This window comes from Pongo pygmaeus, chromosome 2, assembly GCF_028885625.2.
Source record: "Pongo pygmaeus isolate AG05252 chromosome 2, NHGRI_mPonPyg2-v2.0_pri, whole genome shotgun sequence".
NCBI classification, from domain to species: domain Eukaryota; kingdom Metazoa; phylum Chordata; class Mammalia; order Primates; family Hominidae; genus Pongo; species Pongo pygmaeus.
In genome coordinates this window covers 197,686,921-197,702,339 of record NC_085930.1, presented here as the reverse complement: position 1 = coordinate 197,702,339, position 15,419 = coordinate 197,686,921, and the positions used below count along the sequence as shown (strand labels likewise).

The following is a 15,419-nucleotide window of genomic DNA, read 5'->3' as shown; positions in this document are numbered from 1 at the left end:
GAGCTCTCCTTCCTCTGTGCTTTAATTCTTTTATTTTATTGCTGAAAAATCCACTCCTCTATCTGAAAATTAAGGTCCCACCCAGCCATCAAAGTTCAGTTCAATTTAAATTGTTTCTATGAATCCTTCTTACCTCTCTCCAGTCACAATTAATTCACTTCCCTCACTCTCCACCACTAACTTAGGACTTAGATTATGCTTCTGATCAACGTATGATGACTAAAGCATAATTTACCATAAAACGACTTAAATGACTGTATATATGCATCTTCCGAATGTGATTCTGAGTACTGTATCTTATCCATCTCCTTATCCTGCAGCACTGCCTCACCTATCATAATTACCCATAAACATTTTGTTATACTAGATTCAAACAATAGAAAGGAACTTGAATGTATTAACTCTAATTCTCTTCCAAGTCCGAAATTCTGAGACACGTATCTTCTTTGTAACTACCCTGAGCAATGTTATATAATACTAATACTTGCCTATGGCCTGGCTGAAAAGAGGAAGAAATTACCAACTGTAGGGTCAAATAAGAATAAAATTAACTGGCTGGGCGCGGTGGCTTATGCCTGTAATTCCAGCACTTTGGGAGGCCAAGGCGGGTGGATCACAAGGTCAGGAGTTTGAGACCAACCTGGCCAATATAGTGAAAGCCCGTTTCTACTGAAAATACAAAAAATTAGCCAGGCGTGGTGGTGGGTGCCTGTAGTCCCAGCTACTCAGGAGGCTGAGGCAGGAGAATCGCTTGAACCCGGGAGGTGTAGGTTGCAGTGAGCCAAGATCAGGCCACTGCACAGCAGCCTGGGTGACAGAGTGAGACTCTGTCTCAAAATAAATAAATAAGTAAATAAATAAAACTAACTGACTGTCCCAAGACTGATACTCAGAGCATTAAACCTATGATGCCAAGTTCTAAGGCTATAATCACTAGCATATATGTCTCCTTATAAGAAGCATTCAATTTACACTGAATGAATGAAGAACAAATGAATTAATAAAGTGACTGTTGAAGTGTCACTACAAACATCACAGGCATGGAGGTCATGTTGATCCTGACAGAAAAGCAAACCAAATCCCTCACCTGTTTTCCAAGTTTCATCTTTCCACATGAAAACAAGAATTGTTAAACCAAGAATCCTTAAGGCTAAATATTTATTTGCCTTTTTTGAAGAAATAAAAGCTTATAGCATATATCAAAAATTCACACAGTCAAGCAAAATTCCGGCATCACCTGGTCCTTCCAAATAAAAACGTGTAACCCACTGCAATGAATCTCAGAGCCTTGCAGTCTGATAGAACACTAAAGCAAAACCAAGTTCATGGGTCATCTGGGACAGCAGGAAGAAGATCAAGGCCAGGAGTCAAGATTTTTCAAATTCAGTAAGACCTCTGTCAGAAACCAGAGGATCCATCCCTTCTTGGGTCTCAGTTTCCCCATTTCCAAAAAAAAGGGAAATTAATTTAGCAAATACTTGAAAGGACTGTAACTAGATGCCTGGCGCCAGAGTTGGACTAAATGATCTCTAAGGTCCGTTTCTGCTCTCAAAATCTTACAACTCTTATAATCACTCTTAGTAGACGTTCTTTTGGCTCTGACCTGAAACTCTGGCTGGAAACATAAACAGTCTTCTACATAAAAACACACATTTACCAGCTATAATTTGGACTTGGCAACATGAGGTTTTACCATAGCTGAGAGGAAAATGTGCAGAATTTTCTCCAGTGATCATGCTACTTTAGGCTATACCATGGCTCATTTCTATAGGTGGTACAAACCTGGGCCAGAGCAGGGCCAAGCCACTATCACATCTGAGTCACTTCTACACAAGGGGAGGGCATGTTCATTTTCTTTTGAGCGTATCAACAATCTCCCATACGAAGCATCTCAAAAATAACAGGCCTCTCCCTACCAGATTTGTCCTTTTCCATTTGGCAAACTGTATTTTATTTTTTATCTTCCTCCCTTCTGTTTTACAGAGAACATAAGCCAACATGGCAACAGGCGTTTTGTTTATTTCCTTCCTCTTCAAAAACAAAGCCATGGCTTGAGTACATCTAACAGAACAAGGTCCACCCAAAAACAACTCTTCATTATCTTTTGAAAGCCCCATGTTTGAATTTTTTAATGGAACCCACTGGAAAATCCTTACTATTCTTCTTACATATTAATAGTGATTATTAATATAACATCAAAATATTTGTATAGCCCTTTCAGTTTAATACTTTCAAGTCCATCTGTATTTCATTTAATTGTAAGAGGTATATATATTTGTTTTGTTTCTAATGAAGAGAAAACTGGGACTCAGCATGCATTGCTCAAGATCACACAACTAGAATAATCTATGTAACTAGTTTTCAATCACCAGTCTTCTGTCACTACTTCAAATAACATTGTGAGAACTAAAGATTTAAAATGCAACAAAATAGTTTCTACAACAATCTAAGAGAGGAAACAGAGTCAGTGACTTTAAAAATTGTACATATTAAACAATATGCAAAAAACCAACCTCAGCAAAGTAAGACCAAAGGTATATTAAAGCCAAAGCTAAGGATTTCTTCATTTTATTAAAAAATGACTAAAACTAAGAAAAATCACTCATATTGGTTTTATTTGCCAAGGGTTCTATCTGTTGCATAAAATAAATGCAAACTTTATAGGACTCTCATTCATCACTGGCATCTGATAGTTGATTTTATTAGCATACACCAAAATAAAATGCAAGAAATTCATGGCCTATATTTGCAATACACATATTTTTCAATAGCCTTAAAAGATCTAGACTCCAGAAACTGAATTGGTACTTACTGGTTACAACTGCAATTTACTGATTTCAAATGATAGATAATATCAAAAGCCTTTTCCACTTCTTAATATCTACTATATGAAAATACACTCCCCAAGAAATCTCTAGAGCTCATTCCCTCCTCTCCTTCTTCAAGCCCTCGTTTAAGTGTCGCCTTCTCAGTGGGGCCATATTGATGATGCCCATCCTAGTAGGTAAGCCTTGACCTCCTCCCTGTTTCCCCACTTATCCACTCTAATGTACTTTGTAATGTATGTATCTTGTTTATTTCCACTAGTCCCACTAACTTTTACGTTCCCTGAGGACAGAGTGGTGTCTGTCTTTTTTGCTATAACATTCCTAGTGCTTGAATAATGCCCACGTAGGAATACAGAATATTTGTTGAGTGAATGAATCATTTCTTTCTTTGTCTCCTTCAACCTCAAATTTAGGAGAAAGGCAAATAATAGAACAAACCATTTAAGCAGTTGTTCCCTAAGACTTTTTCTCTTTTACACTTCTTATTATAGGATATTTTAAACATATACAAAGGTATATGTTTAAAAGACTGTATGCCCATATCAAAATATCTCATGTATGCCATAAATACATATACCTACTTGTAGCTACAAAAATTAAAACAAAAAAAAATACTGTAAAACAAATGATAAAATTAATGAGCAATAATTCAGTATATTGTATGTTCCACAAATGATATTAGGTATTTTTTAAAAGGTAGACTGAATAACAGAATAAACTTCCATGCACCCAACAGTTATCAAAGCATAACCAACCCTATTTCACCCATGTTCTCACTCAGTAGTTTCCAACCCTTATTATTTTGAAAAAAATTACCAGACACTATTCCATTTTATCTACAAATATTTCCAATGTTTCTCTGAAAGACAAAGAAGACTCGTTTTTTTCTTCAATATATCTATACGAACATAGTCACACCTAAAACTATAACAATAATTCTATTACTTTATTAGATTTTCTTCTTGACATAAGGCACTTCTTCGGCTTAAATGGTGGCAGCTTTCAGCAGTTACCAATGATCACAGTCTGAGAACCACTTCTAATGTCACATCTGATTCCAGCCCCGAGTTACTTTGCAATTACCACTCTCTGCAACCCAAGAGTTCTATATAATTGATATGTATAATGTGCACCCTTGAACTTACCCAGAAGAGAAAATCCTAAGGATATTTGATGTTGCTTTTGCTAGAAAAATGTTGCTGACCAAAAGGATCCACATTAACCAACTACAGCCTTAAAATGTCAGCCGTACTCACTTGAATGCAATGTTTGTAGATAGAGAACATGGCAATAAAAAGACATGACTGTATGTCCTCCAAAATAACAAGGAAATGTTGCCTTCTCAAATAGTATTCCTAAAAAAAAATGGCTTTGGGATCTGAAACAAAATTAGTAGGCAAAAGTATTTTGAGGGCTTCAGAGGGTAAGCCAGCAGAACTCTGGGAAGCTTGAGTTGGGTATGTTGCATTAAAGTACCTTAGATCTTCGTAAGTTGTAAAGCTCTCAATAGGCTCTGGATAAATGTTTATCCAGCACAGAAGCAATCATGAAATTCATGAGCTCCCTAGGATGGCTTATAAACATGACTTTAACTTCAGCTCTTACCTGTACTTTGAAAGCCTCTTCGTCAAGAGGCGGTGGAGGAGGAAAGTTTCCAGAAATAGATGGAAGGGCACTGGAATCATCTAGAGGTGGAGGTGGGGGTGGAAGAAAGTCACCTACAGAAAAGAAGTAAACAACATGAAGTTAATAAGGATGCAATGTTATAGTACTCATGATATATTTGCTGGCATTTTACTTCTTTATAATTGGCTTTGACACATAATTTTTTGTGTTGTATAGCAATTATTCCCCATCTTAGTTTAATTAGTAGCCTTAATTAGTAGTCTTAACTTTCAGAAGAAAGAGTATTGGACTTGATATTTAGAAATGGTAGAAAAGCTAGTCTAGAGGGGTCAATATATTAAGCAAAGCAAAGAATAAGCTTGGGTGGGAGATAGGGTTACTGAATTTTATACACCTTGGTGCTTGCCCTCAATACATTTTCAATCAAATAGAGGAGGAAAAAAAATTGTACAAAACTAAAGATAATACAAGGTGCAATTTATGAAGATGCATGAATAACCTCTGGAAACTAAGATAAAGTGGAGGATCATGGAAGTCTCAGTGGATCATATAATTTTCCTGAAACGTGATGTAGAAAGTACGTCCATCCTTGGTAGAGAGACAGGAGAATGTAGGCATGGAGAGCAGAAAGTTCAGAGCATAGAGAATAAAAAGCAAGTCATGACATAGGAAAAACATGGGACACAGGAATGTAAAATAATGCCAGTGGGTTATAAAAATTAGATATGTGATAAAATTAAGCTTTTTACATGTTGCACATCAAAAAAAGGGTTTGAATTTTATCATGCATGCAGCAGGGATCCACCAAGGATTTCTGAGAAACACTTGGTTATAATACAATTTACTAAAGACTAATTTAAAAGTCCATGCAGGACAGATTAGGAGAAATGAATAAGAAACACCCAATTTAGAAATCTATACATAATCCAGGCAAGAAGTAATGAGACTTTGGGATACTGAGAAAAACCTAGCATCTCTTACCAACAAGAGTAGCACACTGCTGTTAGAGTTATTGAGGGAGTGAATCTAATCTCTGTGATCTAAGTTATACACATATATCCAAGAGCTTTATGGTTCCTGGAATGAAACATTTTTAAATAGTCTGCAAAAAATTGTATTGGGGAAACAGAAACTTCTACCTTTTAACCTTTTCTTTATTTGTAATTTTCCTATTAAAAATAATGTTTTTGATGTGTTGGAGAAGAGATCTTTTCTATTTATGGATGAGTAGCTTTTCCTTGCATTTTAGTTGCTCAACACTTTGTGGGTTAGGGCAGCAGTCTCCATCATTAAGTGAGTTGCTTTTGGATATTATCAAAACATCACAGTTTAGGCCCTGAGAAATAGAAGTATAAGAATGGAAGAGTGAGCACAGTAGAATGACTGTGAGTAGGTTTTGTTGTTCTGATACACCTTTGAAATGGTTCAGTTTGCCTCTATTTGCCTTATAAATAACAGTCTTAGAATTGAAAGTGTAGCTAAGCCAAGAACTGTCAGATCTAGCCCCAAGCCAAATTCAGACTGCTAAGCAATCACAAGCACTATCTCTCGAGTACTCTGCTTACTAGACTCGCACCATGCCAGGCAGTGTGCTAAGATTTTCATACACTGCCACCGAATCATACAACAACCTTCGATGCTGATGGTTCTCAAACTTTAGAGTTCATCAACATCTCTGGAATGTCTTATTAAAATACAGATTTTTGGGTCTTGGATCCAGAGATTCTGATTCAGTAGGTCTGGGGAGAACTCCAATAATTTTCATTTCTAATAAATCCCTGTGTGATTGATGCCTTTGGGTCTGACAGCACACTTTAATAACCACTGCATGTTGTTACTACTTTAGACCCACAGGATAAGAAACGTTCAATAACTTACATCATAAAGAAAATTTTCTACTCCTCTTATTCTCTGGGTGCACAAATCTGGGAAAATAATTTGTCCATATCCTTATGACGATTATAAATCCCATAAACCTGTATGCATTCCATTCAGTAGTTTTAAACATTGGTTAAATACCAGAATCACCAAAGAAACACATTTGAAAATGCTGATGTCCAAATTCCATCTCACAGCAATCCAATCAGAATCTTGGGGACAGAAGACAGGGAGTGAGGGGGTCAGGCACCAGGACACCTATAAAACCTAAGAGATTCGAACCTGCAGCCAGGACTGAGAAACTTTCATCTGGCCACAGACTGCATGAAAAAATATTTCATACCTGTTAATTAAAAAGAGCTGTCAAGAAGTTCTTTACTGCCTTTAAAGGTCATATGTATGAAAACAATGCTCACAATGAGATCTTAGGCAATGAGGCAAAAAAGGTTTAGGTTGCTGTTCACAACCTAATTTCCAGGTTCAAATGTTCAATCTGAACCTATGTTGTATGAGTCTGTTCTCTCACTGCTATGAATAACTGCCTGAGAATGGGCAATTTATAAAGAAAAAGAGGTTTAATTGACTCACAGTTCTGCAGCCTTGACAGGAAGCATAGCTAGAGGGCTTCAGGAAACTTACAATCACGGCAGAAGGTGAAGGGGAAGCAAGCACGTCTTACATAGTGGCAGGAAAGAGAGAGCATGAAGGGGGAGCTGCCATACACATTTAAACCATCAGATCTTGTGAGAACACACTCACTATCACGAGAACAGCATGGAGGAACCACCCCCATGATCCAATCCCCTCCCGCCAGATCCCTCCCTTGACACATTGGGATTACAATTCAAGACGAAATTTGGGTGGGGACACAGAGCTAAGCCATATTACTATGTCTTCTTCATACCCACTTTATAAAAGTATCCTGGGTCCCCTCTTATACTTCATCAGATTCTGTTACATCATGGGAAATTTTCAGAGCATCAGACAGTATCAGAACTGAACAAAATCTTGGAGATCATATTATCAAACAGAGGCCCTGGGTGATTGATGTGATTGGGTCTGAGATCACACTTTGAGAACCACAACATGTTATTCCTACTTTAGACCCACAAGATTGGAAAGGTTCAATAAACTATGTCATAAAGAAGCTACATGAAAAGTCCAAAATGTCACAACAAATAAGTCTTAAAAAGTACAACTGTCTGTCCCTTCCAAATATATCCTTCTATACTCTGTTTGTCTAATAGAACTTAGACATAGTGAGGCACAGGCTGATGACAATCCTGGGAGGGTCAAAAAGAACAAAAAAGAAAAGTGGAATGTTTTTGGTTTTTTAAGAAACAACTTGAAAAGATGGATTCTATATTCTAAGCATGAAAAGGCAGATGTTTAAAAGCCCTTGTGATAAACACATAATTATCTGCTTTATTTAGATCAATTATTAAGTCAGACCAAAGTTTTCAGTTCTTTAAGCTTAACCATCAAAGGGTCCTTACTGCATTCCTTAGAGAGGAGCTCACGTTTTCAAAAGATGTAGAGGAACGGGCAAATGTCTCAAAAACAGATACAAATCTGATAAAAGGAGAGGAAATGGCTCCCTTGGAGAGAGGCATAAACTAACTGGGAAGGTTTCAATGAAAAACTGCTAATAATTATCCTAAATCAGACTAAAAGTTTAAGAGAATTCTAACTTAGAGCTCATCATTTTAATAGACAAGTAAATAAAGGAAAATGCCTCTAAGTTGCTGTGAAAATAAGTTCAGCTTTAGAGAGAAGGCAGAATTATCATGTTTAAGAAAAATGGGAAAATGAAAAGAACTGTATTTATATGAGTAGAAGAAGGGGGAAGGAGGTCTTCTCCATTCTAATAGATTTCTGAAAACAGTGAAAGAATGAAAGAGCATGGGGCTTTGATTCCTAGGTGGTGATCCTTTTGGAGGAAAGCCCCTGGATGAAATGAAATGCAGTACCTTCCAGCCAGCACAGCTAAGCTGTAGACCTTCGTATTAGTGCATGCTCTGTCCTCTCTGCCTTGCCTCCCAGATTCTGTGACCTACAGGGAAATTGCAACTCACCTCCCAGACTCTGAGACGTACAGGCAAGCTTTTAAACAAAACAAAACAAAATGTCATCCGGCAATTGGCAGCGATATATCAAATCTAAAATGGAAATGTCCAGTTTTAGAAGCAGTAGAGTGGTCATAGACACGTGCCTTCAGACCTGGTCCCTCCATACTCCTCCACTCATCCTCCAAATCCTACCTACATACAAAATATATTTATGCCTCAATTTTCATGTAAAATGGTTTATTCAAAGTTACATAGCTGGTGAAATACAGAGCAGGAAATGGATTCTCACTCTCTTGGAGAGATGCTGAGACGTATCTTGCTTGATTTGCTCCATACGAACCCAAATCATTCAGCTAATATTCAAAAGGTTTTTGCTGTGTGCAAGAGGTAGCAGCAAGAAACAGTTAAATGAGGAGTTGGACAAATCAAGTATTCCATCTCTGATTCCCAAACACTACTTTCTGCCAATTTACTTCAGAAAACAGCCTGTTAGGCATATTGTTAACTCGAAAAGGGAGTGAGGAAAAACTCCGAAGGACCTAGCTATGCATATTTTCTCAAGCTCTCCCTTTTAGTCTAGGGGTAAAAAGGATGCGGCAGTGAGAAGCAGGGATGGTTAGCTAGGACCAGCTGAGCTATTCCCCACTGTGGTTACCCTAACACTTGCGTCCGTCAGATACGAAAGGCATCTACCTAACGCAGAGCTTGCTTATCCCTTTATGAAACAAAGGCCCCCATCAGAGGGTGAAGATAACAAGAATTTACCTGCAAAGTAAGTAAATTACTAGTTATGGGTAACTGTGGTAGAAAAATACATGGGAACAATTCAACTCTGACTATCAACAAAGTTTGGATTCATTTACTGTTGTACAAAAAGAAAACAAAGAAAGCATCACGCTCTTCTTCATCTAAATACCCATATAAAACCTACACACACATCCAAGGATTTAGATAGCAGCCCTTTTTGTGCCTCATATACAGTTCTATCAGAGCACCTGTAATACTTGATTGTATTTGTGTGTTATGATCACTCCCTCCCGGTTAGAACTGCAGCTTCTTACAAGTAGAGTCCACTCATGATTTATCTTTATATGCCCATCTCTAGTCACAGGTTTGGGCCAGAACATCCTCAGTAACTGTAGGTCACAAGACTGAAAAATAAAAACCCATTCAATTCCTTAACTAATGTTTTAATAAATGACCTGCTGTCTTTGACCCGTACATCTCAAATGTCAATGTTCCAATCATCAGGGAATCTAGATCAAATGCAGACTCTGATTCAGGTCCACACTGGGGCCAGAGATTCTGCACTTCCAACATGCTCTCAGGTGTTGCTGACATAGACCCACGGGCTGCACTGGCAGTGACATGTCTCTAGCTTCTGCTGGCTGGCAGCTATTGCTTCTCCCACTTTGTTGAGGGGAGAATTTTTGGTTGTTGGAGGAAAATCTAACTATTAAGGTAAACATAAAACCATGTAGATACTCCACAAGTTAACTTTCTAAATTATGAAGTCAAAAGAGACTGGGTTAGAATACACACACATACACACATACACACACACACACACACACACAGGGTGAACACTTTTTAAATCATGGTTAGCAAAGCATAAGTGTCAAGTAAAGACAGTTATTCATTTCCATTAATAGTAACTACTGCCCGGGTGCATGGCTCACGCCTGTTACCCCAGCACTTTGGGAGGTCGAGGCAAGTGGATCAGGAGGTCAGGAGTTCAAGATCAGCCTGGGCAACAGGGTGAAACCCAGTCTCTACTAAAAATACAAAAATTAGCCAGTCGTGGTAGTGGGCGCCTGTAATCCCAGCTACTCAGCAGGCTGAGGCAGAGAATTGCTTGAACCAGGAGGCGGAGGTTGCAGTGAGCCAAGATGGAGCCACTGCACTCCAGCATGGGTGACAGAGCAAGACTCCATCTCCAAACAACAACAAAAAAAAACAAAACAAAAAACAAAATAGTAACTAATACAGAAAAAAATATATATGTTTGAAAGAAAAATAGTACGAAATTTTAAGTCCAAAAACTTAAAACACAAACCCCAGCTCTACCCTTTACTTCAGGCAAGGCAATTCTATAGTCCCAGACCCAGTTTTCCTCCCCTATGAAATGAGGATAACCACAGCTACTTCACAGTGTCAATCTGTGGATCAAAGCAGCTAACACAGAAACTGAAATTTTTGACCACAACCTAGATTAAAAAAATATATTTTGTATAATGTGGTAATATTGCTATCTAGATACGTACACGTACATGTATACTAGAAAAAAAGGGTTCATGAAACCATACCTACTATATAAATAAAACACACATTGAAATGTTCTGTTATTTAAAAAAAAAAATTGGTTCTGACCCACTAAATTGACTGTGACCCAGAAATAGGTCTCAATTTACATTTTGAACATAACTGAGCTACATTACGTGCAAGTGATTAGTACAATGTCTACATTATACATGACAATGCTTTCTTTTCCCTTATGCACAAGAGGGCAACTGAATCTAAACTTGATCACTCAGAGGAGACTAAGCTCCCTGAACAAGGTCCCTTAAAGAGAAAAAGTGAGAGGATAAAACAAAGGTAACAGCAGTGATGATCTCCATAAGGCAATGGAATTACGCCACAGCTATAATGTACACTCCACAGACTACAGGCAATTTATTATGAAGCTAAATAAAGGAAGATTTCACTTACAATTTCAACTTCAACTCCATCTTCAATTTGCATCAAAATACGTGTGCCACCAAGAAAACTGTACCAGAAAGCACCTTAGGTGAAATATTTTTAAATGAAGCATTCAAGGCCTAGGACAGCATGTAGAACGTTATCATTTCTTTAATAATGTATATACATATATGTATGTATTATCACGGACTATCTTTTAAATGGAGTCCCAAACTATTGATAACAGCAAGTTGCCTCTATGAAGCTAAATTTTGCAACTGAGGAATGAAAGTGGAAGGGAAATACTCTCCATTATACAAATTCTTAACCTGTCATTATTTTACCCATTTATAATTTTTAAATAACACATATGCACAAAACAGAAATTTTCAGTACCTGAAAATGTGTCATCTCCAAATGTTCAGCTGAGTAAGGTTTTAAAAACCACCAGGAAATGCATTACGGCAAAGGCCAAGAGAAAAATTGAGGATACATCCCATTTAATGCATCACTTCTCGGTCTTCTCAACCTATTTACAGTGCACTGGTTGGAACTAACAATATGAAAGCAATTGCACTGATTTGCTCAACATGCTATTTCTATTAGAGATGAAACCTTTTCAAGCTCTTTTCCTGTCCCACTCTGCCCTTCTCTCTGACAAGGAAGGGGTTATTAATTTGACTGACCCAGCTACTACTGTGAAAGTCTCAGTTTTAGAAAGCAATACCCAGGAAATCTCCTTCTTAAACTTCCTCTGAGCATCTGGCTCCCAGGACAGACCAGCTGGAATGTTGTACTTCTTGACTCTAAAGCAAAGAATCAGAATGTCAAGCCAGGTCTTCAGGAGCTGCAGCTCGCTGAGTATGTTGACTTCCAAGATACAGTGGTGTGAGGAAGATACGGGATAAAAATTCTACTTATTCCTAGAGCCAAAGCCTCTGCACTATGTCAGTGGGATCACAGACCTCTGTCCCAGAGGGAGAGCAAGCACTTATGAAGCTATTAATGAAGCAGCACCTGGATTCTCATTTTGCTCCCGTTTCTACAGTGTGAAACTCCTTTGAGAACCTTCTGAGAGAGTGATAATTATCAGGGCAAGGCTTGGCCATTCCATGTTCTCTGTCCTCATTGTCATCAAAATAGCACAATATCTCTCCCTTCAGTGACACATCTTCCTCTGTAAATAAGCTATGTGACCTTGACTGAGGAACATTAATTTTTTAGTTATCATGCTAGATATCCTTAAACTTCAGGTTCCTTTCATACATTAGAAAAATTAACCTTTCTATTTTTCTTCCATTTGTATTTTCTGCTATTTAACTAGAAAACATTATTATTAATTTTGAGAATACTCAATTTGCTAACAAATTAATTTAAAAGAAAGGACTAAGATTAAAAATATTGATGAAACACAGAATTGATAATAGTAGAGGGAAACCAGCATTCTCATATGCTACTGCTACTAAACTTTTCTCAAGAAAATTTGGCAAGAGGAATCAAAAGCCTTAAAGATATTTATAAACTTTAATTCAGCAACATCACTTTTAATAAATTATCCTACCAAAGAAGTAACTTAACATGCAGAGGAGCATGTTAAGGAAACTTCATCACAAAGCAATGTAATGCAAAAACTCAGAATGTTCATTAACACGGTACTGGTTGAAAAATAAATTGCAATCATACACTGGGAAATTGTGTGGTCACCAAAATAATGATGTTGATCTACATCTTACATCTATTTATTCATCGAGTGCCATCTATATATCATACATTATTCTAGACCCCAGGGAAAAACAAACAAACAAACAAATAGAACAAACAAAGTGTGCTTCTCCACGAACCCCCATGGAACTTATACTCTAACAGAAGAAGAACGCTTAAAAAGTAAATCAAACGTACTGAATATCAAATGGTGAGAAGGGCTATGATGAAATGTAGGGCAAGGAAGGGGGTTGGGACTGTGAGGGTGGTGGTGGGTGTTGCAATTTTAAAGAAAAAAAAATGAAAATGGCCTCACCAAGGTGATATGTGGGGAAAGATTTAAATCTAGTAAGGGAGTAAGTATTGGCATATCTGGGGGAAGAACATAAAAAATTGCTTTTCATATCTTTTTTGTTTGTTTGTTTTTGAGACGGAGTTTCGCTCTGTTGCCCAGGCTGCAGTGCAGTGGTGCGATCTCGGCTCACTGCAAGCTCCGCCTCCCGGGTTCAGGCCATTCTCTTTCCTCAGCCTCCCGAGTAGCTGGGACTACAGGCACCAGCCACTGCGCCTGGCTAATTTTTTGTATTTTTAGTAGAGACGGGGTTTCACCGTGTTAGGCAGGATGGTCTCAATCTCCTGATCTCGTGATCTGCCCTCCTCAGCCTCCCAAAGTGCTGGGATTATAGGCGTGAGCCACCATGCCCTGCCTGCTTTTCATATCTTATCATGTAAGAAACAAGGGAGGTTATTGAATAGTGCTTATAATATGGTCCCAATTTTATATAGGCCGGTATGTTAACAGGGGTTGTCTATAGCTCATGAGATGCTAAGCATTGTTTTTAAATTTTTATCCTTTTGGCTTAATTATTATACAATAAGTGAATTATAGGCATGCATTTTTTAAAAAAACCAAAAATAAGATACTTTAAAATGAATCGCAGAATCTACTCAAACCCAGCGTTTAATTTTAATGCATCAGTATATGTTCTCAAGCCAAAATTTAATGTCCCTGTCATCTTTCTAAATAACTTAGCTTGAAATGCTCTTTGAGATTCTCAAATTAAAAAGCAAGAAGAATTATCTTTAAAGTAGATGACGTCTCCCTGATTTTAAATTGGACAGTTTCACTCCATATTTAGCTAATACAGAATATATCTGAGACTTTAAAAGTCCTCTTTTATAATCACAAATAAGTACCCTGTACAAATGTGAGACACCTCAGTGTATTACATGAGATAGAAGCATACTATAATTCTCTATCACGCAGTGGTTGGATAACAAATTCAATTTCTCAGTAGAAAACATTAAATGGATTTCAAATAGTATGAAATTAAGACGACAGTCTAGTTCTGCAAATCGACTAGAACCAAATAGCACTTTTGAATCCACCAAGTATCATTTGTTTTACAAAAACATAGTAATCGCTATCCAGAAAACAAACCACACCATATATTTTTGACTTCCAAAGATGAGCAGTCAAAATAAACAGGACAATGAGTTGAGCTTAATGCATAAGTCTTCTATCAGCTAGTGAGATATCTTTAGCTCCAATGAGAAAAAGTAAAATTACCTCGGTTTAAAAATGAAACAAAAATCTAAAAATTCATGTGATGGACAGAAAATGAGGCAACATCCCAGGAAAACAACAACAAAAAGTCTTAATTTACCAGTAAAAACAAAGAAGCTTGCAAACAAATATCAGAGTGCTGACAGAATAGTCCAAAAACATCCTTTCCCCTTAGGATTGGGACATTACCCTGTGGTGGTCATTGAGGCCAGAAGCTTACGACCCCTCCAAAGACAATGATGGTGCCTGAGGGATCATGGTTTCCTAATAAAAACACTTTAAATAGGGCATTTAATTTATTTCACCACTGCTGTCTTTGGCTATAGAGGGAACCATCCTCATTGTCAATGACAATGCAGGCTTCCTTCCTGCTTTAGCTCTATTACAGCCAATATTCTGCTCTTTGTTAGCTTAATTGGATAACTATTGGTTTCCCCTACCTCACTAACAGCTCCTTGAGGGCAGACTCTCTGTTTTATAATCTCTACATAAAGCATACAGAACACATATGAGATACTCAGTAAATAGTAACGATATTATTGCTATAAATTATTATTGGTACAAAACTACATATATTAAATTGAATAGAACTCTGAGAGAATGAACACATGAGCTTTTCCCATGGTCAACTTTGCCACTTTTCAAATATTGACATAAGGTCAACAATGTACTACTATACTGGTGGGTCATAGGTCCTTCATGATACCAACAGCTAGACAGTTAATAACCTGTCTTAAAGTAGCCATCTAGCTAGGTTTTTTGTTTGTTTGTTTCCACATTATCTTACTGAGGGTATGTCTTCAAAGTATAGGAACAGAGTCTTCATCCTTAAGTCACCACCTGGTTATGGGGGCACCCTAGCCTCCAGAAATATTGCAACCACCTGTACTGTATTGATCTCCTCTAATAAAAGCTCTGTTGATAAGCCTTACCCAGTATATGTATATCCCTCAGAGTATAAACAGACATTTAAATTTTCTTTTTAATCCCATAAAAGAGAGATGGAGATGAAGAAAGAGCAGAGAAATGAGGGAAGGGGAAGGATACATGTCATAGACAGAATTTCAAAAT

The 15,419-nt window shown here is 37.5% G+C and overlaps 1 protein-coding gene across 50 annotated transcripts in view; it reads right to left on the bottom strand.

Annotated features, from left to right (window-relative positions):
- The window catches only part of LPP (LIM domain containing preferred translocation partner in lipoma), a 741,980-nt gene that overhangs the window by 404,154 nt on the left and 322,407 nt on the right, over positions 1–15,419 (bottom strand). For all 50 annotated transcript variants that reach the window (XM_063662516.1, XM_063662513.1, XM_063662540.1 and 47 more), the window contains one exon: positions 4,434–4,546. In XM_063662516.1, coding sequence (XP_063518586.1) covers positions 4,434–4,546 — 113 coding nt within the window. The remainder of the gene's footprint in view (positions 1–4,433; positions 4,547–15,419) is intronic.